The sequence below is a fragment of the Hydractinia symbiolongicarpus genome, chromosome 8 (assembly GCF_029227915.1).
Source record: "Hydractinia symbiolongicarpus strain clone_291-10 chromosome 8, HSymV2.1, whole genome shotgun sequence".
NCBI classification, from domain to species: Eukaryota; Metazoa; Cnidaria; class Hydrozoa; order Anthoathecata; family Hydractiniidae; genus Hydractinia; species Hydractinia symbiolongicarpus.
The window spans coordinates 5,905,284-5,930,925 of record NC_079882.1 but is presented as its reverse complement, the minus strand read 5'-3'; the positions used below and the strand labels follow the sequence as shown (position 1 = coordinate 5,930,925).

Below are 25,642 nucleotides of genomic sequence, written 5' to 3'. Positions count from 1 at the left end.
TAACTGCTTCATCTTGAAAGAACATTGCATAAAATTTTAAACTGTTTCGTATATTCACGACTTCTTATAAACAGCTGCATGAAAAGTCCTTTAGAAATCAAACTTAACTTTTCACCCCCTTTGATTATTCCTTTGCTGTTTTTCCGCAAAGATACACGTTCCCTGAACAAAACTATAGAGCCCCTCTGGAACATTTTCTCTGTTTTTAGCTATTTCGTTGTAGACGCATAAATACATCTTTTTTAACCTCGTTTCCAGGTCCTGTTGTCTCTTTTTTATACGGGACGACGTTGTATCACCGTCTTGAAGTAAAAAGATATAAGATTCCCTGGGGACGGGGTTTATCTCTTTTCCTGATATGTTTGAAAAAGTTTAAACCAAACCGTGAAACTAAAATATCGTTTTTTATAAAAGGTTAAGAAACGCAACGGTAAAGATATTAATAAATGCAACCTCGTCTTCAGGAAGCTTTGTCTCTTCTAAAATAAGAGTTCTGAGAACAAGTTTGCTACAAATAAATTTGTGCAGTAGTGTTGATTTTTTTACATGCTATACGAGTACATAATTTTTTGTTCGTGCTGTGGAAGCAGAAAGCGAAACATTTCTACCTACATGATAATGTACTAGGCAAACTAAAAGACAACTTTTAAATAATCACCGTAGTCCTTTCAAAATTGGCGTCACTTAAGCTGTTAACGTTGAGTTTCGATTCATACACGATCGCTAAATGTAGCGGAATTTTCTAGAACAATATAAAAGCAAAGTGCTACTATAAACGTGACCATCTATTAAAAGAAAAATTAATTAGAAATAAAATCCTAAACAACCAACGTCGCACAGACAAAATCTTATGCTGTCAAAAAGAGGTGACTTTGTCATAATTTTATTGTGTACTACGACATCTTATTTTTAGTATATCTTTTTAAATCTTGCTAAACTTTGAGATGTAGAACTTTGGAACGGTGAATGTGGACACGCGGCTTTATAGTTTTTACAAGCAACAAGTATTTTTTTTTAAATCGGAATGTCACATGACATGCTCTAAGTCAATCCTAATCAAGCCAGATGAGCATCCATTATGCACGAGGAGAGAGCGAATGGTTTTAATATCTACTTTTTAATTTTAGATATCTTTATGTTCTTGCTGTGATTACTTCGTTAATTTCCTAATAACTATTTAGTTTTTAATAAAGCTTTCTTTGAGATTGTTCATGAAAAATCTTTGTTTCCCCTTCTCCTTTGTGACATCAAGAATCGGTTTAAAGAATATCAGCAACGAAAAATCAACCTTGAGTTTTTTTGTTATTTCATTCAAGGGTCATGGAATTAAGAACTATTCATTAATGCTATATTGTAAAGGTCTATGCGAGCGATATTTTGACAGTGGAAACTTGACCCTCGTCTTTTGTCTTTTTTTCTTTTCGCCGTCCCAATATCAGAAAGAGAAAAATAGCCCTGGGATCGAGGCTGTCTGACAGTGTTGGCATTTCATCATTAACCGATCATATAAGACATATAAATTACAATCTGATTTTTTAACAAACTCCGTCTGCAACACCTGGATCGTCGACATTATTCGCTTGGCTAATATTTTTCGTCAAATTTACACTTAGTCACGCGACTTATCTGACAAACCCTGGATCCGCGCCTGATTTTGTCCGATGAAGTTAGCAATTTTTGTTTTTTTTGTTGTTGTTGTTGTTCCTTTTAGAAATATGGTCGGAAATTTTCTAAATGTTCTAAATGTTTCTAAATTTTTTTTAAAAACTTTTATTTGGACTCGATCTTTTTTCTCCCACTCCACGTCACGCAAACATCTTGTGGCTACAATTAATTTTTTTAAAAATCTCGTAGATACAACATCGTCCCCAGAGCCATACGAATTTTTATACAACCAAGACTGTCACGAAAAATAAGTCCTTGGAATAAAAATGGTCTGGAAAATATACTGGACACGAAATTGAAAATAGAAAATTGTCCCGTTAATGGGTTAACAAGAATAAAAAATAAAGTTCATGCGCCTACTATCAATTTTCATAATATCAACAAAATATTTTTTAATTTGTTAGTCGGTCCTGTACCAAGTCCTTTAAAGAGAAATAGCAACACGAAGAGAAAGTTTTTGAACCAATTTTTTAAATTAAAAAATGCTTGTTAATTAATTGGCGGGCTTTTAAGAACATCGTTACAAGTATGTCAATTTCCTATTAAACATTGACGGTAATTATTTCTGATTAATCACCTTGCGGTAACTTTGAAAAACTCCTACATTAATTTTATCTCAAATATGTCACATCCTGACAGCAATGTTTATGATGGTTTTATGTACACTGGTGGCATAAATTTGGGGAAAGTAAGCGGGTTATACACGAAAAGTTCCAAAGTACGTGTGATGGAGCGCAGAGTATGGTGGTTGCGGTGGTGTGCTATAATTAGTTCACGGTAAACACGCGATTTAAACTTTTATTTTTACATAACGTAATCAGAGCTAAGACGTATCATTTTGTGCTTAGCCATATTGGTGCGTTAATGGAATCTTTGAGAGGAAAGGAAATCCGTTTTATTACTTTCATCTCATAAACACAGTTGACTTGGATGACAGTTTTTGTATAAAATTTTTACGTCATAGGATTGAAAATTTACCGCACAAAAAAAAAAATTTACCGCACAAAAAGGACGTTACGTTACACACGCTTTTGAAATCCTATGAAGTTAAAAAATCTTGTCTTATTTACATAAAGAAAATTAGAATTCAGATGGTATATGAAGTATAAAGGTTGTACATACATTTTCTTAAAAATAAAACTAAGTTAAAGTGCGAGCAAGAAAAAAACTTGAAAATAATGTAAGTATTTATTAATAAAATTTGTTATTGCATAAAAGAAGCATTTAACCACGAGCGTAGGCGTACAAATTAACATTTTGAGTTTGTCCTCTAGTAAATAAAAATAAGTTTAACTCTTAACACCTCGGGAAAGACAATTAACTTTTGATAAAAATCGAGTTTGAAAAACCTATAAAAGAACGAAAGAAATAATCTATATAATATATAAAGATATGGTTTGTTTTTTTGTGAAATATTTATATTTATTTTTAGATACTACAGGAAAAAATTATCTTCGATTTGGTTCAGTATCGGAAGATAGAAACGAAAAGAATTATTGGGTAACATTTTAATAACAAATTTTGTGTACGAGAAGTACAATGTCGCGACCACATTCACACTCATTCACAGGCGTAGTGAACATTGACGATAAAATCCTCAAAACGGACAGCTTTGCTAAAGTTACGCGACAAGAACTAGTTGATATGGCCTGTAACATAAAAAAGCCCCCACCGCGTCTCCGAAAATTAAGTCTCGCTACGATAACATGTTACGACGACCCGTATAAAAAGAGATCTTTAAATCAGGTTAAATTAGAACGGAGCAATTCACTACCAGATACGAAAACCTTACACGATCTAAATATCAATTTTACGAGCTTAACTCGAAAAAAGAACGAGTTGGTAAAAACTCGAAGTGTTACTTTCCATCCAGAAACTATCTGTTTAAATGCAGCTGCTGATAATGACTTTGAAGAGCTAAACGACATTTTGGAAAATGATATTGTGGATATAAATTATAAAAATAGCTCGGGATTGTCCATGATACACCACGCAGCCGCTGCAGGAAGCTTTGAGTGTTTGAAATTATTACTCGAAAACGATGCTGAAATGAATGCCTTAGAAGAACGCGGTTTTACGCCATTGGATTTAGCGATAAGAGGTGGCTATTTTGATTGCGCTTTATTGTTAATAAACGCTGGTGCGAGAGTTGAAAAAATTGTAAATGGATTACAGCTTTGAACAGTTTGACTGAACATAAAGTTGTATTTCCACAAAATCTTTCAATATGGCTACTCATACGAGAAGTAAAATCTTATTTTTCGCCGGAAATATTAAAGCGAACAATCGTATTTGGACACAATCGTGACATCCGAGTTAAGATGTTCCACATCGTTCAAAAGCACGGTTTGTAAAAGTTCGTTAAGTTAAAAAAGCGAAAATTTTTGTATGATGAACAAGTAAAAAAGCTGCGTATCTACCAATTCTTTTTATTTTTTGATCATTTCTCATTGTTCCATGTGTCTTCTATAAAAAAAACATCTGGATCTGTATCTCACAGAAATCTGTAAATAGGGCCTGTTAGCTTTTGTTAAAAACCTCAAATATGTGCTTAAATATGTATTTGAACATTTATCAAGTATTTTTTTATATCTATTTGTACATAATATTTAGTTTTGTCAAGTGTTACAAGATTATATCTATCACATGTATATAATGTAGAAAAAATATTTTGTTTGTATTACGAGAAATGTAAAGTAACTAAGTAATTTGATGTGATCTATTTGGTTTATTAAAAACTCCATATCGAGAATGGTCGAATAAACAGCCCTGTTATCCACGCGAATAAACGGCCAGACAGAAAATGCAAACAAGAATCCTGTTAATAAACGCCCTTGTCAAATTATCAGAAAATTTTAATAAATGACCAGCGCGCAGTAACAAAAAGCAAAAAAACTTATTCAACTTTTTTTTGTTGCTTATCTTCTCTACACAAGAAACTTTCCGCGACATTTTGTTTTAAAATGAATTTTTTGCGGCTCCAAGGATTCGTTGTATTTTTTATTATGTTAAGGAATACACCTAAATTATACAACTATGCTTTTCAAAAAAAAAATTTAAAAATAAACTGGAATATAAAACTTAAGTTATATTATTATTATTTGCCCAGGATAATCTCTATTTCCTAATGGTACCATTATCAGAAAGGGTCCTGCGAAGAGGTCCTAGTGTATTTAAAGTTCCATTTGAGCTACGGAAGGCGTGCAAGCACAGCAATCGCTCAACATAAGATATCAATCCTATTCTCATACTGAACATCAAGCAGAAAGAATCAATTCACACTTTTATAGTCCCTAGCATGATTTGGTCGGAGTTTGAACCTTCCGTACTGGAGGCGAGCGCTATACCATAAAACCACTAGTCGGTACAACGTTGTTTTCCTCGCCGTAAGAAGAAAGAGTTGGAAACGAGGTTTAAATCTTATTTAGCAACCGCAAGCAGTCAAGAAATCAATAAAAATTCATTTCAAGCTTACAAATCCTGTCAAGATATCAACCTTTTATATTTTACAACAACATCAATGAGCGTCAGTACTCGAAAATTGTTTTCACCTTCCGTTTCTCAAGTGATCACTACAAAAAAAGACTGATCAAATACCAACTTAGTTCTCAGTGTTTTTGTTTCTCACTATACCAAAGAATATAAATTTTGTTTTTTATATCGTGGATGTATTTCAGCGAACCTTATTTTCATTATTATTATTTTCATAACAATTTGTCTGTCAGTATAGAGAGAATGCTTGGCTCGATGAACAAATAGTTTGATTAAAAGTAAAATTTTTAAATTACAAGAAGCGTTTGTTCCCAAAACAACACTGACTGTATAATCCAACCTTGTCCCCAGGGCTCTTTTTCTCTTCCTGACAGTCTCGGACGTCGAGAAGAAATAATACTATTTCTTCTTGCCGTTCGAAATTGTCAGAAAGAGAAAAAGAGCCCTGGGGACTGAGTTGTGTACAATCTTCATAGTTCATAAATTTGAATATTTTTTTGCGCTGAAATCTAAACACACATACGTCAACCAAGAAAAAGTAAAAACAACAAGTTTTACTTCACACCTCTGTGTTTACCTTTCTTAAAGAATCCTTTCCGTTGTTTCGTTTTTACCCTTGTAAACCTCAGTTTTTCATACATTATCATATATCTTCATTTCACAACACTCGGTTTATTGTGGAAGAATGCCATAAATCCTCCAGATAATATTAAATTATATGAGTCGCCTACCTAAAATGAAATATGTGTTTTAAAAAACCATGCCCTTTTATTTCCCTCTTCTGACACGCCCCACCCCGAAAAAAAAGGACATTTATAAGAAACAAATAAGGAATGCCTGCTTCTAAGTTCCTGAAAATAGTAAACATGAAACCTGCTAACTTGCGTTTGTTCACTGGGACAAATCGTTTACAGGGTTAATTTCTAATACGAGCTGATTGTTTATTCATTAGGAGGAAAGGTAAATAAAGGACAATTGGTTTTTCTTAACTATGAAAATTGAGCAATATACCGCTACATTTGTATTAGTTATATTCGTGTTTCTTAAAAACTTTCAAACGTAATATTTTGTAATCCGATAAGTGTTCACGCTGAAAATATACATCTAGATTTTGCATAATACAGTTTAATTACCTTTGACGCGTTTTTTCTCTTAATATTTCAAAATTCACTTTTGCTTTTTTTTTGCATGAGTACTTTTGGTTAGCCTTAGGCTGGATCTGTTGATAGATTGGCTTGGTGGTAAAGCGTATAGCTTTATATAGACTTTTGAATTTTTGTATACTGTGATTTCAGCTATAAAACATCAAACATCATTGAAAATGACAAAACCCTTTTGACGTTCGTCAATAAAAACTAATAACTAAAAAGTTAAATCCTAACGGAGAGAAGGTTTAATTATTGTTTTTACCAAAGAGTTGGATAAATGACATTTTGTGGTCTTCGGGTATTCCAAATATGTAAACAAAAAATGCTCGTTTCTGGCAACGTGTTGCAAAAATATATAAAAGTACTAGAGTACTTGTTTCCGCTTCTAATGGAGACTCCAAAGGTAAAAATTGTACATACAATATTTAGAGCACAATCTCCTTCATCATTGAAAAAATGTTACAATATAACTTTTCTAAAATTGTCTCATTAATAGCAAAGTCACTTCCAAGGCTTTATAAAAGTGCGACAGGTTCTGCTCTTATGCCCCTTTCGCAACGGGGGTAGTATAGATAGCTGTAATAATGCTTTTTAAAGTCTTGTAAAACACTAGAACTAGAAAACTTTACAATTTCAAAAGTGTCGCTTACCGGATAATGTTTCACAACCACATTTCAGTGTTGTTTAAACCATTTTATCACTACACAGTTCTTATAGTCTGACAACCTCCTTCCCAATTGATGTAAGGTAAGCGATAGAGCGGCTAGACAAAAAAGCCAGCAGCCATGCTAATTGATCCTGTTCAAACAAGGTTCCACCCTCGTTCCCAGGGATTTTAGCGTTTGTAATTTAAGAGAAAACGACGGAACTTTTCGCCGTCTTCTCTTATAATATCAAAAAGGCAAAAATTACTGGGAGCGAGGGTGAACAAGAATCGTAATAAAACACCTGCATTTTTGATCGCGCGTTATATTATTATCATCGCATAGCGGATATCTAAAAATTTGTTTTTTGTAAAAAAAAATGTGCAATGAAGTTTTCAGGCCTCCAGTACGTTTCCAGTACAGTGACTGTGTTGGTGTGCATAGGCTTTTTTTAAAACGAGGCAAATAAAACATTGACTTCCCGTAACGGCAGTAACTGTAAACAAATGGCCAATCTAAGGTGAGAAATCGCAACAAATTTTAAATTTTTTAAATTATTCTTTATCTACTGCTTATCAGTATCTAAAATTTAAATAAATCCTGGCTACCATTGTTTTTTAAAAGCAGTCCTGCTAAAAGCTCATGAGTTACAGCTATTTTTTTGTTGTTGTTGTTATTTTGGTGACCTCTGATCTTTTTTTATATTAGCCTCTGGCTAGAGCTGCTAGAGCTGGAGCTAAGCCATACGCCAATATAATTAGCTAGATAAGCTAAATAACTATGATAGCTAGCGAAATTTAAATATTTTTGATATATATATATATAAATTATCAGTTAGCTATGTGTTGTGTAGCCTAGCTAGCTAGCTAGCTAACTAAATTACATTTTTGTTAGAATTGTAGACTTTCTGATGCTGACCATTAGCTAGCTAATTGCTGTAGCTTAACTAGCTAAGTTCCTAGAAGTAGCCATATTATTAAAGGGTGGTTGCTTGTTTATTTCAGCAAAAGTAGGTTGATATATATTGTTTTTAACAAACCTTATTCGTGACGCAGATAGATAGATGTGCATATTTTACATGGCTAGCCTCACAAATATCGAGGGATATACCCTGTCTATTATTTCCAGGAGGGGCCATGGCGTAGATGGAGAGTCCTAGAGTATTTAATGCTCATTTTGAGCTACGCAGACCCAATTAGAGCCCGCGCTCTACTAGACAACTCCCGGCAACATTCAACGGCCCACACAGTGTGCCATCTTCCCAATTTCCCTCACATGGCTTGGGTTAACCCGGGGCTATGGTAACATTCACTCGCCCATGTTGAATCGACGTCAAGAGGAATCGAACCCCGGTCTCCCGCACAGAGTACGAGAGCTATAACCACTAATCTACGGCGCCACCCATATTCAGGGTGACCACACGTAAAATCTTGTAAAAACCTAAAATTTGGACCTAAAATGTTGATTTCTCCTATAATCTCCTGAAATTGTTTGATGGTCACATCCATCCACAGAACTGATGGATTAAATTGACACAGGGTTGCTGTATTTTAGTTTCCGTATTTTAGGTGAAGAGATTAGGACATGTTCAAAAAACATAGGCAGGATTTTGACCAATTGTAACCATTGGTATACCATGTTACATTTTATCTCCATAGCTAATTTGGTATTTCAAATAAAAATCTTGAATACATATTTGAAAAAAAGAATAACAAAATTTTGTAATAGTGAAGTTTCCATCCTTGTAGTTTGTGTACACTATGAGTACACTATGAGATATATCTGTACAAATTCAAACAAGAGAAATGATAAAGTAACAAGTGTATTTTTTTAAAAATGATAAAAAGCTCTATTATGTTTAAAAATTTATTTTTATGACTTGAAACTTGGTATACAGGCATAGTTTTGATAAATACGATCACAATTTCTTGGTTATTTTTTATGAAGCAAGCAAAATGATAAATCTGTAACAGAAAACATTATGAAATGTTAAGTTTTTATCTGAAGATTGCAATTGTTTATTTTTTTATTTGAAACATAATTCAATAAAAAAACAACAGTTTCAACGTTATGCTACAACATGAAATAAAAATTATTCAGATTTAAACACCAAAAATGATAAATATATATGTAACTAAAATAAAGTTACTGTGGAAAATAAAGTTATTGTTTTATACCCTACGTTAAATATATGTTACTTTATTGATCAATAATTTAATGAAGAAATGGTTCTAGAAAATCATCCTTTTAAGAAATTAACTGGGTAAGCTTTAAATAAGGTTTCTATAATAAATATTGGTGATAAACCTGTAACATTATGTGTAATTGATAAAAATGTAACATTGATTGTATTCTCGCTACTTATTTATCTGTATATTGATACAGAAAAAAACTTAGGAAAAATTTTCTTTCTTACTAAGTTGCTGAACCTAAAAGACAATCTGGGTGTTAATGGCCTTTATCATTTGCAAACTTGTGTGATAAAAAAGTAACATGACTTAAGTCTACTTATGTATCTATAAAAAATGTTCTATGTGTATCCTTATATGAGATATATGCTTATGAATTTATTAATAAATATTTCTTATGCATTAGTAATGTTACTTGTTTATCGCAATACAATCTTCTAGTTATCCTCTGATTTTAAAAAAAATTGGCCCTCAAGTGATAGAATTAAAATATTTACCTTTAATGACAAAAATTAATTTATTAAAAATCCTAAAAAAAATTTACCCTGCATTTACGTTTTTTTCCCTAATTTGAATAAAATTCACCTAAAATAATTATTACAATGTGGTTTTCCCATAAATTACGACTAATTATTAGATTATAACTACAAATTTTGAGTCCAAATAGTAACACAATATCATAATATTGCCCTTGTTACTTTGTTATCACATATCTTTCCAGGAATAGTGTTACTTTTCTTTGTCTGATGCTGTTTTTAGCTTCAAATAAGACCAAAGCACGCAGTTTTGGATGTTATAGTACTACAAATCATCTTAAAAAAAAGAGATTCTAAGTAACAAAGTTACTTTTTTGTCAATTTCCTTGCATAGCTAAGTTTTAGGAAGAAAAGAAATAGTACAACAGATTTGTTACATGATTATCATTTTTTATACAACGGTTCATGGAAATCGAGGAAATAATTTTTAAGTTATAGCTGAAAGATCAAATTAGGCATTTTTTGAATGTTCACATCCTTGCCTATGTTTTTTGAACATGTTCATTACTTAAATTGGCAAAGTCTTTCAAATCATGGAATATTTAATTTTAATATGTTTTATAGTGTTTTCTCCCAAAATTTGTCCTTGGAACCTCTTACATTCTCCTTAAATCTAAAATTATGAAGTTTTAAATCTGTGGTCACCCTGTACTATTCAACATTATCTCTGCAACATTTTACCATTTTGAAACATGCTTTGTGAAAACAACATAGAAAACAGGGAATTCCAAGACAAAAAAAGGCTGTTTGAAATGAGATAAAAAAGTGATTTTATTCACTGTAAAAACTATTGAAAAAACTTAATTGGCCTCTGTTGCTGCAGTTTTTGAAAACTATTGCTGAACAGCCTGTTAAATTTATCACCTCAGCATGCAGTGCTTTAATTTTTGTTGGAGCATCGTAATCTTCATTCTCTTTGTTAAGATAATACATGTTTTTTGCTGCAAGATACATTCAAAAATTGCTGGTCATACACCCCATGTTACTCTTTTATCCTTTATGTCAACCATTTAAATTTTAACTTGTACCAATGGGTTAAGTGTTTGTAGAAGGATAAATCTACCACAATCTGGAGGTATTATTTAAGAGGAATAAATGATCTTGTAGAAATTTTACAAAGTTCAAGAAAAATTTATGATAAAAGGACATCGATAAGGATAAACTGAAAAAAAACTAAAGGGCTGGGACCACAGTGCGATTTTTTTCTTGTGCAATGCAATTTTCTGGCATTAAACTATTTGTTACTGTGTCAAATTAGCAACGAAATGCATGGAACAATATTTAAAATCTCTGTAAAGAAGGAGAGTGTATAATGACTACTTTGATATGCATATTAGGACAGATGTCTAGATTCATATTTTATAGAACATAACATAGTATATAATGCCTTTTGAAATTTCATTGAATAAAAAAGTGAAAGAGAATTATTAATCAGCTTTTTAGTACATTGCCAAAAAAGGTGTGTAATTTTTTTACAAACTTAGGCTTGAATAAAGACATTGCTGCATTATTCTAATGATCATGTCCTAAAATTCTGCAAATTGGTACATTTTGTCGTTGTTACTAAAAGTAGGAATCAGTGCAGTAACCAGCAGTATTTTAAAATAACCACTATAGAACCACCTGCTAACCAGCAGTTATTAGTTTTACTCTAGCAATTGAGAATAGCTGGCATGCGGTGGGCAAACCCAGATCCATGATGGCTTCAGATTTGTGCTCATACATCTCTACAATCTCTGGTTGTTATGTATGGGTATTTCTAGTCATTAATATTTTATGTCTTTTAAGTGTTGAAAATAACATTGTGGCTACATTGCTAACTTTTGACACCCTCCCCCCCCCTTCCCAGGGATCCAGAATAAAATTATTTTATCAGTCGGGAGGTTATTTGCTCATGGCAAGCCCTGTACAAAGCAAGCCCAAAATCACATTCTGCATTTTTTTTAAAAAATTAGCAAATCACAAATTTTTGAAGAAAAAGAGTAAAATGAAGTGAAAAGTAAAATGTATAACATATGTATACACTTAGCCTTGATCCTGTATTGATAAATTTTGGAAAAACACTCTTCCTATCTTTTTCTTATAAAATATTGAAAATAGAACATTTTTTTTTAAATAGAATTTGTGTCAACTAATGTAAGTTTAGTCCGGAGATATTGTGGAAGACAATTGTCTATAATATTTTGATGCTACAGTTTTTAGAGACAGCTTTTACTACTCACTTTCTATTTCTTTGTTTCTTTCTATTTCTTTGTTACTATTTTAAAATAAATCTAGAAACTTTATAGTTCGAAAATGTTCACAAGTAAATGTCTTTTCTGTTTTAACCTGTTTTTATAATGTACAGAAAAATCTTGTTGTAAGTTTCAGGATATTTTTAGAGATGACGATTTGATTTACTTTTGTGTGCCACAGATGAAGATGATGTAGTTGATAAAAAAGGTAAAAAGAAAGACGTTTTGTTTGATATATTTATTTATTTATTTCTTGAAATCAGCAAATTTAGTGAAATTATTTACATTTGTCATCTTGTTGCAATTTATGCATTATAATGACATGCAATATCATGGAATATGAAAAGCTAAAACGTTGTAGGAAATGGTTAAAAGCAGTTTGATAATTTTGAACATGTCTGTAGCTGTTACACACCTTGTTAAAATTGTTAATTTTAATAGAAAAGTATGATTTTAATACGCACCACCTTTTTCTTATCAGGTCGCAAATCTGTTTTAAATTTGCTGTGATGCTTTCAATAAAAAGGAAAATGTTTTGCATGACCCTGATTAGCTCTTTGTTATTAAGAGATAGCTGGTTACAATCAATGGTTTTAAAGTTAACTTGTATTTAATAAATCGTTTAAGCATATTCTGACTTGATTAATCAACTGTAAAATAAAAATCTTTAATAAATTGCCTTGATGTCAGGATATAATGATGTCTGCATCAAGCCAGAAAAAGAAGATGGCTGCTGGCCCTGGTGTTGGTCATAGCAAAATGCCCAAACTCCCACCAATACCTAAACTTATGACTACTAAAGATAGATTTGATAACAGCCCATTGTTGAAGTACAGAAGAACACAAGAGGTTAAGAATATTCTGGGCAGTAAAGTGTGAGTTATTTGTATGTTTAGTTGCTTCTCTGTGCAAAATGATTAGATCAAATATGTTTTATGAATGTGAAAGTTGGTTCGAATTCTAATATTTTTCCTTAACATTACATTTTTAGCAGTAACAATTTTGACTTCTGTAGTTATCTTTCTCCATTTTGCCTGAAAATATTTTTTTTATTTTGATAATAATTTTTGGTTTATCAATAGATGTGTGATGTTGGGCTAAATTTTATTTAGTGCTGTAAACCATGTCTTCTTTGTCCTATTTCAGGATGGAAAAAGCTAAAGAAACCAAATACAAAACACAGGATTCGTTACGGAGAAATCCAATGAAGAAGATGGAGCCTGAAATGCCAGCTTCTGTAAGGCTCAATTAAAATTTGAGTATGTGAATCTTTGTGTATTGATTTTAACTTGATATTAAAAGTATCTGTTTTTTTTATTTATTTTATAGATGATGTCTAGAGACAGACGCATCAAGGTAAGATTACGAGCTTAGTTTAAGCTGCATATAATTTTCACTAGCCTATTTTAAATGTTTATCCTTATCCAGTTTTGTCATTTAATCTATGCAAATCAAAATTAGAAAAATGCACATTTTAAATAAATACAGCAAATCAATTAGGTACAACCTACTTTTTTTCAACACCATAAGTGTATCTTCTAAAAAACGTTAACATTTTTAATGTCCCTCCTAGGGTAAATTATATATGTGCTGCAATGTCTACTTTTAGGTAAAAAGTCACAATTAATTAGTTGAAAGCATTATCAATTTTTTTTGTTATTCGATCCATAAATAATAATTTACTTTAAAAAACCTAAATATAGTCTTGTTTAATTTAAACTTAACAATATCATGTACTAGTGGACCAGCCTGTGAAAAAATCCACTTAGGCTAAAGAACAATGAAAAGGAACCATAATTTGAATATTGATGACGTCAGCGATGTCCCATTAATACACAAAAAATATTTTTAGAAATATTTTACTAATTACCTCTCTATTGTTTAAAGCTTGAAACACTGATCAAGAAAATGTATAGGATCATATACTTTTGACAAACAATTGAAGATATATTGAAACTAAAAGCTTTTTGACAATGTCATCAACCTGTGGGATTTGACACAGGTAGGTTGTCCCAGCTTTAGGAATTTGGTCTTATTTTAGTCCCAGGTGGTCCCTAGTTACCCACATGGTTAAAAACAACTGACATCGCCACCCTGTTACAAAGATATTTGGCCTGAAAGTTATAACTACAATGCAATGGCTTCACTATTTTAATTAAAAACATTGATATCAATTTGATATATGGATGTCATGTAATGTTACGCCAAAATAAGTAGTTCATCATTTAGCAATTATTAAGGTATAGTTTCTTGCCTATTTTCAAGGAAAAAATGGCAGAATAGCCTCTTACAAGCAGACAGTCTTTGTATTATTGTTATAAAAAATTAAAAAATAGATTACAACTCCCACACAACGTTTGCTAATGCACTTCACTCATCTTCTTAACTAGTTGATTTCATTGAAAAAGCATGCATAAAATGTAGGATTTTATCCAACCATTTGCATGGTGCACACAACAATTTTTTGAAATAAAAGAATAAATATCTTGTAGCCCCAATATTAAAAGTATAACAACTTATTACATCAAAATATGTGTATGTTTATTAAGGCACTTTAATGTAGCTTAATGTGCCTTCCCCGGAGCTGAAAAATTTAAGAAGTGCCTATATATAGATAGAGCTTGAACGTTGAACTACTTAAAAGTACAATTTTGAATCAGTTTCAAAAATTAACTGACAGGTTGTTTATTCAATTTTGTGAAATTATTTTTAGATGAATTACCAATATTTAAAGAAGTGCGTCAGTAATGCACCCATCAGTCCCATGTCTATACAATGGTGGGATTCTATCATTGACCACATACCTGACCATTTAATTCAACCTGCATGGTTTGCACCTCACATTCAAGATTTACATGAAGAAGTGCTGGCAGATTATGACAAAAGCATCAGAAAGTCAATGGGTTACTACTTTCTATGTTTCTTAATTAACTATTATTTCAGAAAGCATGTTTCTTATAGAAACTAGCCCAACTTTGCTAATAAATTATACTTTGAACGCATTATTATCTTATAAGCATGTCACCAGTCATGTGAATAAATGAAAGAAATTATCAGAAATGCAAATTTTTCTCAGCAGTTTGTCTTGAAAAATTGGTAAGCTAATTAGGGTGTCATTATTTTTGTTTAAATGTTTGTTTAACTTTTTTTGATGCATTAGCAAAAAGCCATTTATTTACGGACTTAAAAAAATAAAATATCTTTGATTTTTTTGCTGTTGTAAATATTCTTGTTGCCCATGCTGATCAAATTCATGATAAAAATTCCTAAATAATATTTGCTTTCTAATTTCCTATGCTATTATTATGCTGGAATCCTATATTCCAATCGAAAAAATAGTATAATAATAATATTTTTATTATACAAATACAACTATTTAATATGAGTCAAGAATTGCCCGCAAGTATCCTAATTTAAAGTATCCGATCTGCTGGCACTAATTGACATTTGACGAGCTACTCACAATCAGTCATTACATCAACTATACAATAATTGTCACCAAATATTAAATTTTACTTATTTCTTATTAACTCTTACTTGTGAGTATAAGAATTATATTGTTTATAAGAATGTAAATATACTTTTTATCTTCTTAGTACAATATGCGCTGGTGAAACCAAATGTGCGTGGTGTAGAAAACGATGAAGATTTACCAGCTGACCTTGTGTTTGTATTATTTTATTTTTAATTATTATTTTTCTCAAGATTGTAAAATTATTTTGAGAATTGTCACTCAAAATTGACAAACTAAATACATATATATGTTCTTATTATTTTATATGGCATTCTTTCATTGTTTATGCGTTTGTTTCTTTTTTCTATTTATAGAGGGCTTGATTTTTCCAGTCCATGGAAAGCCTCCTATGTTGCAGCCAGAGATGAAATTAAAAGAAATCTTCATCTTCTGCATCCCTCTCACCAAACAATTTTAAAAATATGCCAAAATGAAACATATAGCAATTTTTTATTGGTGGACTTATCAAATATGAGGTTGGTTCTTTGTTTTCTCTAACACAACATGTTAAATTTCTTCAAAGAATGTCTTATGCTAACAACTGTAAAACCTTAAAATGGATCAATGGTTTAAGAGGAGATTAGCTTGTAGCTTTTTTTGGCAATCTATTAACACCATCTTTGTAGTTTTACCTTACCTGATTTGCTTATTTATATAATATCATGAAACTGTAGTAAAATAAGTTTTAAATATTTAAAGGTGCAACATATCTTGTGTTAATTCAATTTGATCTTTAGGTCAGAAGGGGTAATAGAATGTGAGCATATGCGTAATGATGTAACGATAGCTTGCGATAAGGCATCAGAAAAACTTCTTCACAGGTGAAACATTTTTATACAGATACAACTTAAACACACTTAAAGCTTATTTAGTACTTGTTGCATTTTTCATTATAAAACATTCAGTTGATTAGGTTATAATGTAGAATTGTCCTTGTCTGCTTGTTTCTAATTTATGAATACTTATTCACCAAAGCATGTTCTTTTTTTACTTGATAAAAATTGAAAAGGTGCACAAGACAATCCAAATTGGCATGAAATTTATATACCTTTGTGTTTGTCTGCTTTATCTTTATCTAAAATTTTGTTTCATTTAGTTGGTATCCCGAGATTGTGAACATATTTGTAAACAAAAGTGCATTTCGTCATTTAAAAGACGACCAAGTTGATTCATTTTACAACAGTGTTTCAATGCTGATCTCAAATCAGGTTTGTTATATTATTTGTTTGAGATGTCACAAGAGTTTGTATAACAAAAATATCACCATGTAACCAAGAATGATAAATATAAGCATACGCATTTTTAAAACTGCATTGTTGACATAGATATTTTAGAAATATTTATAAGTAATGAAGAAGGAAAAAAATAGCTCTCCTTCAAATTTCCATTATTTAAAATTTACCTTTTACTAAAGAAGTGCTGGTAACATAACATTTGACAATTTAATAAAATTCGTTTTGTCAAAATATCGTATCTGCAGAAAACAAACTCTTCTTTAGTTTTTATTTTCAGTACTTTCACGTAACCTGTCTGCTGTGTATAAATACTTGTTTGCATTGACTTCAAAATTACATGCTTTATTAAGAGTTGAAAATCATAATACATTTTATTAATTTCAATACACGTTGCATCATATAAGAACATGAAAGCAATTTGGTTGTTCAAATTACGATCGGGAATAACACACTGATTGTACACAAAAAGCATGGAGTAAAACAAAAGGAAAGAGAAGCTCACAACCCCTTTCCCAGTAACACATTATAATAGAGTAAGAAACCCAGACTGGATGATTAAAAGAATCGTACACATCTTTACTAGAATTCCTTTGGGAATTTAAGGGGCCAGACAGATTTAAAATGTCTTAATGCTTTTCGACTGCAATTATGAAAGGTATCTGTGATTTATTTATTCCCTGTAAAAAAGGGGAAATAAATAAATTTTGTATTGACAATTACGTCACTTGTTGTAAATAGGATAATGATCTCTTTTGTTTTATGATGTGATTTCAGCCCTGATACTGAGGTTGTCTAAAATGTTTTTCTTCTCAGTTTTTTGATATTTTTGATATTTCAAGGAAAAATAAATTTGTAGTATTTTTTTATCATAATAATGTTTAATGTTTGTTTGATGCTCACTTTTTTATAGACGATGTGACAAATATCTTTATAAACAATTAAAAGCCATGCACATAATACTAAAGCGACACTGTGCCTTGGTTGTCTTAGACAAGTTGCTCTTTTATAAAAAACTTTATAACAGAGGCAATCCAAATCTTGTATTATTTACTTTCTTAACCAGTGTATTTTAATTCCACAGTTTTGAAATAATTCTTGTAGATTTGGCATAGAGAAACTTCCACAGGTTTGCTCAATGTTGGCTCAATGTTTATTTTGTAATCATACCTTGTAATGTTTTTTATCCATTTCTGGACCATGTAAGATTAACTTCTTAGCACACTAAAATTGAAAATAAATATAAATAGGTTTTCTAAAACTAAAAGAAAAATTATAGCTGTGAAGTTAAGTGATTAAGTTAGCATCTATTATGAATACATGCAGCTTCAATTTCTTCATAATAATATGGTGTACCTTGCATGTTGAAAGAACAACAACCTCTGCATTTAAATTGTTTGTGGAAAATTCAATAAGTTGTATTAATGCCTTACAAAAACATTTGTTTAAACTTTGGACTTGCATGAGACAGGTGGTGGCAAGCAAAGTTGGGTGTGTCATTAAACAATTTTTTTATGACTTTTTTATTTCTAGCTAAAAGACATGATCATTCGAACACTAAGGGAATACATGAAACTGTATGAAGTAGATAATCAACACATTCTACCGTTGTTTAAAATGGAGTTGATTTTGGATGATGATGATAATATTCAATTTTATCCTGCTCTGGAAGATCTGGAAGAAGTTATTTTAAATGCAGCTGAAATTATTTTGAACACATTACAAAATGTACCCACTGTCCAGGTTTGACTTATGCTTGTTTTTAGTTCATTGTCAACAGTAATAGACTTGGAACTTGTAAAAGTTTAAATGTCATTATGTGCTTATTTTTTATTTTGTAATACAATTACAAAACTTGCATAAAAGAATTTCGTTAAGTACAATAGACTAAACCTCACTGTGTTTCAAGATTTTGTATTTTAACTGCACACAAATTTATGTCTTGACTTTATTTTCTTGCTCCCTTTATTTATCCCTACAAAATAACTAAACCGCCTTAATTTTCTGATTGAAAAATTATTTCTTGCATTATTTCTTGCATTGTGGACATTATGTTCATCCCACTGTGTGTACTTTAGTATATTATGTAACACGTTTTTATAACCTCTTAAGTCATGGTTAAGTGGAGGATCGACGACAGTGAATGTGGATGCAAAGGTAGATGTATCTATTGTGGATGATGCGATGAGCTTCCTTAAAGAACAATCTGAATATTACCTGCACCCCGCTAAAGTATATAAAGATGAGATAGGTAAATTTATTTTAAAGAGATTAGTTTATAAAATTCAACGTAAGGGGATGGTTGTGGAAAAATTAACTGCAGAATAAATTATTTTCTTTTCTAGTAGGCCCTTCCACCTTTTCTTTGACTATTTTTTGTTATCATAAAAGTTATGTTATAATGCATAAAAGCAATTTAGTTGATGAGCACTTTTACACGAAGCTGTATCAACAGCTACTTGATATTAACCGAGTCAGAATTATTAAGGTAATGCAGGTCAAGTACTGCATATTGCTATTGTGCGCAAAGCTAAAGTTGCTAAAGTTAATTTGTGTTTTTAAAAGAAAAGGAACATCAAGAGTATTTAAAACCGTTCATTTTTGCAGTATTTTAGACACAATGAAAATCAGGGGAAAATAGTACAAATCTTGAGTTTATTCCGCCTCCAAACTTCCAGTTGCTTTATCACAACCTTCACAACATTAACAAGGCTAGCATCTTAGAAAGATTCTTTGAGCAGTACCGTTCTTTAAGACAGTTTTCCTTTGTAGCTTGATTGTATTAAGAAATTGGGCATCTATTATGAAATGCTTGATTATTTTTTCCAGCTTTGCAGTTTCAGTCTCTTGTCACTGGTGAATCAAAGAATTTTGTTCAAGACTTTCTTGATTCAGAACACTCGTTTGAAGAATACACAGAGGTATGTTTCTGTTCTGATATCGATACTTATATTTAATGTCTACATAAATAGCAATGCAAGAAATACATCCAACTTATCTAAAATTATTTGGATTATACAAATATTATTTGATAACCATAATTGCAGTTACCTTATTTTTTGCAAATTTTTAATTTGTTTATTTAATTTTGTGGAAAGAGTATTTGAGTTAAGATTCCGAATCAGGCTAATTGGACTGCAAAAAAATTCCCAACATATTTGTTTAGCAAGTCAGACATAACAACATCTCATTTGTAAAAATACACATACACGGCTAGGCAGACATAAATTAGAGTCTTTACTGATGCAAAGTTAATTTTATATTTGTTAAGAAGTGTAAGAAGTGTTATGTTGTACGGTAGTGAGACATGGGCAGTGAAGCAGGAAGATCTTGACCGTTTAGAAAGGAATGACATGAGAATGGTTAGGTGGATGTGTAACGCCAGTCTGAGAGACAGAAAGAGTTCAGATGAGCTAAGAAGCAGGCTAAGTATCCGTAGAATTAAAGATGTTATCCAGATAAGAAGATTGAATTGGCTGGGGCACTTGGAAAGAATGGAGGAGGATAATTGGGTAAGAAAGTGTAGAGACTTAGTAGTTCCTGGGGCAAAGCCCAGAGGCAGACCGAGAAAGACTTGACAGAAGGTTATAAGGACAGACTTGATACAGAGGAGGTTGAGTTTAGATCTAACACAGTCTAGATCAGATTGGAAGATGGTCATTAATATACCCCGTCCAGTCCATGCTAGCATGGAAAACGGACGTTATGCCGAGAATGATGATGATGATGTTAACTATTTGCTTTTTTTCTCAATGTAGGAAATCAAACGTTTTCGAGGGATTGCGAAAGATGTGTCAACTAAACACACTGTTCTACACTTTCCTATTATGCAGTTAAATTGTGATGACCTGAAGAGAGGATTAGTCTCTAGAGCAAATCACTTTGCAGAACAGTTATTAGCACGATTGGCATATGATCACCGTGTTGAAAATAAAAGGTAGTATTTCTTATTGATTCAAGTAGCTAACACAACATTAACTTTAAGGTGGCAGTAACCTTTTTTTAGCTGTCCAAATAGCTGAATTATTTACTCAGTGTTTTTATACCATTTTTTTTTACTATTTCCTAAAAATATTGGCATTAATACATAATAAAATGTTTTTAACTTAAAACTAAAATTGCTGAGTCAGCAGAAATTTCTATTTAAAAATGTATCATAAACAAAAAAAATCGGCTTCTACGAGCTCCAACTTTTTACAATCTCGTTATTTTTCATCAGCTTCTGTTTTTAAATGAACCTCGGGTTAACCCTGCTAAAACGGTGTGCGGATTTTTTTTGTTTATTCTTAATTTTTTAACAATAGCTTTTTGTTTTTTTCAAAAGATTTTTTGTTAGCATCCCCTGCTGCCTCGAACGCTGTTAAAAAAAATATTTCAAATAAAAAGATTTCCCCACACCGTATCATGGCTGCATGGTTCGCCAAGCATGTCTGAAAATTTTAAAGTAAAACAAAAATGCTATTGAAAATTAAATCTGGTGCAGTGTAACTTAATGAAAATCGTCTCAAATTTCTACATAATGCACCATCTTTGTTGTTATTAACGTTTCTCTTTAATAATTACATCATTTCTTTTTGTACAATTTCGCAAGCGCGTAGACTTAAACTATATTCCGCAAAACTAATTAATTATTCATGAATTTCATTTTAAAGAGGAATTGTTGAGGCTGAATATTTTTGGTGAAAGATAATAGTATTTCAGGCATAAAATTGTGACAAGTGTGTTATAACAGAAAAAATATATAGTCTGAAAATAACCTTTCATAACTAATTATGTAAAAAAAATCTCTGATTTTTAAAAGGCTTACTGCCACCTTAATTGAATCTACATTGCAACCTTTCTAATTTAAAAGTTTCGTTGATATTCTACCTTGCTTTTTCCATTAACAATAACAGGAACAAATGTATGGGCATCACATGCAACAAATTTGGTCTACATTTTTCTTAAAGTGTCTCGGTTGATAATTCATTTTAGTATAAACTTGGTAGAATGTAAAAATAAAAAGTTCTTTTTCAATTCTTTTTACTTTGGAGAGCTTGCAAAATGAAAGTATTAGGAAAAAAACAGGCACATTTCTTACTTTTGATATATGGAAGATATAAACAATAGAGCCAGAATCAAAATATAAAGAGATCAAACATCCACTTATGTTTAAGTTCTTGAAATTGATAGAACATAATAGAAGTGGCCAATGTTGATGTTTTGCGGAGATGAACTTGATTTAGAAAGGTTATTTTTGCATTGATGATAACTGTCATATTGGTCATCACATCTACAATACAATAACATTAGGCTCAGGATGTTTCTGCAAAGCTGTTTTGCAAAGTTAATTTTTAAAATATTTTTTGTTAAAAAAGATAGATTGTATTTTGATATGGATATTGAAAAACTTTATGACTATTTTGCACAACTAAGAATTCATAAATTTTAATAAAGTAAAAACGAGGTTTGTGTTGAATTAATTTTTATTTTTTTAGGATTGTTGATGAATTTGAAGCAATCAAGGCGGGTGCATTAGCAGTGCCTAGTGATACCAAGGGTGTTATGGAGCTGTTGTCTTTTGTCGAAACTGCTCAAAATGATACTTTAATAAAGTTAAACAAAAGCATCAGGGTAGGGAGGTATTTTTTAAGGTTGGAAATAAGAATTAGAAGCAGTCAAGCAACCTATAAATCTCTAAAATTCTATCAGATTGCCCTAAAGCTGTTAATGATTTTTTTCCCTGTAGGAAAATGAACCACGCTTGGCTTACCTATTGGAGAACTATTCATTACCTTACGATGATATTCAATTAAATAGCTCCGTTTTGAATTGGCCTCATGAGATCAATCCAGTGTTTGATCAAAGTGATGAGGTAACTAATTTCTTTTGTTGTAACAGAAGAAATGCAGAACAATCATTTCCATGTGAGGCCAAAATGAGACTGCAATTTTCATGAGCCCTTTTTAATCTTTCCATAACAGAATTCTGTCAAATAAACAATGTTGTTTATGTCCTGTCATTTTTTGACTATTTTGTATATATCAATATGTTTTGCTTTGAGAAGCATGGGTTTACTTAGAATCGATAAATGTCAGTTTTATTAAATGTAGATTTTTTTTTCATTTTTTCGTTCAGAGACAGGGAGCAACATTTTTTGGTATGAAAAAATTTGCATTTTGTGTCCAAAGTCCATTTATTGCCATTATAGATGCATATTGGTAGTTTTTTTTATTGAAATTCCATTAGTGATCATATATAGAAGCTGAATGTCTATTCTTGTCTTCTTGTGGCTAAACTTTAAAATTCAACCCCCCAAAAAACATATTCAATACTATTTGTTAAGATTGCTAAGATGCTATGGTCGGCAACATGCAATGTTTCGTTCTTTTAACAGATAACAAACAGAGCAGTTGTAACATCGTAGCAATCGTAGCACTTAGCTAGCATTATAACAATCACAGCAATCGTAGCATATTAGTAATTGTAGCATTGTAGCATTGTAGCAATTGTAGTATTGTAACAATCGCAACTTAGCTAGCATTGATACCATTACCAATCTTAATGATACATTAAATATATTTTTTACAGGTGGTATTGTAAAATTACTGTCTCGTTACCATTATGTATACCATCAATTTACATGAACTATGCTTCAGGGTCAATATATTAAACTTTAGGGAAACCTGCTGGCTTTGCTGGTCTTAATTTTGTTGATCTACATCTATAATGTCACAAACATTGAAATATTAGAGCAACAATATGTGATGAAACACGTTTTTGTTATTGTCTCATCATGCTTTTTTTTTCATGTTTTTTTTTCAGTGTTGGATTTAATGGGATGAGGTTTTTTCTATGCAGAGTAGCCACTAAACTCTTTGATTTCTATGAAACTCCTGGAAATGGAATATATAGTATTTTCAGTTTAGGTTTTTTATAATCCACTTCACTCCTGGAAAAAGGTTAAAAAATCCTAAAAAAATTGATTGGCCACTGTATTTTTTTCTTCATGTAATGTAATATTGCATAAGCTTAGTTCTGAACCTCAACTGGAGGTTATTACTCTGGATAACTTGCCTTCATATAAAGTATTAGAATTTGTCAAACTATGTGTGTGTTGAAAAATAAAAATAAGTTCGCCTTTATCAAGCCACATATCTAGTATTATCAACAATAAAAGTGTACCCATGTACATGCTGACAAGCCCTTCAAAAGTATACTTTTAATTCCTCAACGTTTTTTAATTGTAATATAGATTATTGCAAAATCTCAAAAAGAAGGAGAGCATGCCTTAACAGAAAAGCGTGAAAAAGTCATCTTAGAGTTAGATAAACTCAAGCAGTAAGCAGATTTTTTTTTAGTTCATGCAGTGTTTCTCACTTTAAATACACAAAATTGTATGTTGAATTTAGGTTTCTGGTTGTGTCTCAAAAGGAAATATTCTTATACATATTTTTAGGAGAGTGGTGGAGTTTCTTGAGTGTGGCGACATGGATATGATGGTACAATATTTAAAAGATGTGCAAAGTGTGCAGAAAAAAGTTGCAGAACTTGTGGAGACTATTGATTTCATCAATGTGGTAATTTATTCCATTCCACATCTCTCTGTAAAATAATTATTGTAGATTAAATTGAGTTGAATAAATTTTGAGACGAAAAAGTTATTTAGAAATGATGTTAATAGATTTATTTATTTACCCAAAAATTGTTGGCGATTAAGTAATATCTTCTATTTATATATCCATTTTTTAATTCTATTGTTTTTCAATTTGTCATTAGTTTTTATCAAGAACTGCCTGCAATTTTTTTAGGAAGAGGATCTTTTTAAATGGGAGCAAACTACATATCCCGATATAGAATTCATTACTATTTCCATTGAGCCTTATCAGAAGTTATTTTCAACAGTCGTCAAATGGCAAAGATGCGAGAAAAAATGGATGGATGGTGCTTTTCTCGAACTTGACGCAGAAGGAATAGAATCAGAGGTTTTTATATAAATGTTATTCTGTGTGAAAGATAGAACTCACGGTTGTGATTTTCTTTTTCTTTCTGGCCACGTAATCTTTTATAGCTTAGGACCATTATAATGAATCATGATCTATCCATGTTAATAATAGCTATTAAACCTTTAAGAAAAAGTTGTGGGGAATTAGTTTATCACTGTACTTGTTTTTTATTGCCAGGTTGATGAATTTAGCCGCGATGTTTACAAAATGGTCAAAACATTTACTATGATGGCCAGAAAAGAGAAAGACAAAAAAGAGAAAGAAGCTTCCAGGAGTACGACAACTATTAGAACAAAAAAAGAAAATCCAGAAGAGGAAAATGAAGTTTTTGCGCCTTTAAAAGTTGCACAGTCAGTGCAACAACAAATCAAAGAGTTTAAGGTGAGAATTTATTTAATTTATCAATATATAGAAAACATGGGTTTTTTCACATCGAAATTTTAGTAAGAAGCTTTTTATAAAATTCCAAATCACTTTATGTATCTTACCAAAATTGTATTCCATAGTAATCTCTTTTTTCTAAAACTAATAAAACAAAAATAAACTTTGCATTAAGCATTGTTTTTATTCAATTTTTAGCTGCTCTGTAGAACAACATTTTACATTAAAATTTGCCTAAGGTTTGCCTTATGTAAGGTTTCCTTTTTTTCCTTAACTTTTACTAATTTAGACCAATGTTCCCGTCATTGGTATTATGTGTAATAACGGTCTTCGCCAAATACATTGGGATGCAATGTCAGAAATAATTGGTGAGAATATAACGCCAGATTCTGGAACAACACTTCGAAAAATGTTACGACATGATTTGGAACCTTGTATAACACAATTTGAAGTGATCAGCACTGGTGCAAGCAAGGTATAAATTTTCTTACTTGAATGGTAAGCAAAATGATGATGGCTAGGGACAGTGTAATATAATTAGGAATAGTTTGTAAGTGTTGGGAAAAGGGTAGAAAATGTATGGATTGACTTGTTAATGTAGAAATCGATTACACAAAGCAAT

At 31.3% G+C, this 25,642-nt stretch overlaps 2 protein-coding genes across 4 annotated transcripts in view; both read left to right on the top strand.

Annotated features, from left to right (window-relative positions):
• The first annotated feature begins 2,242 nt into the window (after window positions 1–2,242).
• Window positions 2,243–4,633, top strand: LOC130656006 (protein phosphatase 1 regulatory subunit 27-like). The gene is made up of 2 exons (XM_057458846.1): window positions 2,243–2,845; window positions 3,098–4,633. The coding sequence occupies exon 2, from the start codon at window positions 3,205–3,207 to the stop codon at window positions 3,844–3,846; it is 642 nt and encodes a 213-aa protein (XP_057314829.1). The 5' UTR covers window positions 2,243–2,845; window positions 3,098–3,204; the 3' UTR covers window positions 3,847–4,633.
• A 2,782-nt stretch (window positions 4,634–7,415) lies between these two features.
• LOC130653931 (dynein axonemal heavy chain 12-like) overlaps window positions 7,416–25,642 on the top strand; it is a 45,543-nt gene continuing 27,316 nt past the window's right edge. The window contains exons 1-21 of one of the 3 annotated variants that reach the window (XM_057456427.1): window positions 7,416–7,469; window positions 12,056–12,116; window positions 12,599–12,783; window positions 13,055–13,145; window positions 13,238–13,264; window positions 14,622–14,811; window positions 15,505–15,574; window positions 15,737–15,898; window positions 16,160–16,243; window positions 16,519–16,630; window positions 18,188–18,397; window positions 18,767–18,905; window positions 19,484–19,575; window positions 20,413–20,591; window positions 22,132–22,267; window positions 22,383–22,508; window positions 23,889–23,974; window positions 24,093–24,213; window positions 24,445–24,618; window positions 24,817–25,020; window positions 25,310–25,495. In XM_057456427.1, coding sequence (XP_057312410.1) covers window positions 12,605–12,783; window positions 13,055–13,145; window positions 13,238–13,264; window positions 14,622–14,811; window positions 15,505–15,574; window positions 15,737–15,898; window positions 16,160–16,243; window positions 16,519–16,630; window positions 18,188–18,397; window positions 18,767–18,905; window positions 19,484–19,575; window positions 20,413–20,591; window positions 22,132–22,267; window positions 22,383–22,508; window positions 23,889–23,974; window positions 24,093–24,213; window positions 24,445–24,618; window positions 24,817–25,020; window positions 25,310–25,495 — 2,568 coding nt within the window. In that variant the 5' untranslated portion in view covers window positions 7,416–7,469; window positions 12,056–12,116; window positions 12,599–12,604. Of the gene's footprint in view, window positions 7,470–11,818; window positions 12,117–12,598; window positions 12,784–13,054; window positions 13,146–13,237; window positions 13,265–14,621; window positions 14,812–15,504; window positions 15,575–15,736; window positions 15,899–16,159; window positions 16,244–16,518; window positions 16,631–18,187; window positions 18,398–18,766; window positions 18,906–19,483; window positions 19,576–20,412; window positions 20,592–22,131; window positions 22,268–22,382; window positions 22,509–23,888; window positions 23,975–24,092; window positions 24,214–24,444; window positions 24,619–24,816; window positions 25,021–25,309; window positions 25,496–25,642 lie in introns of those variants that run through there. The other 2 variants (XM_057456426.1, XM_057456428.1) reach the window with 2 other exon arrangements.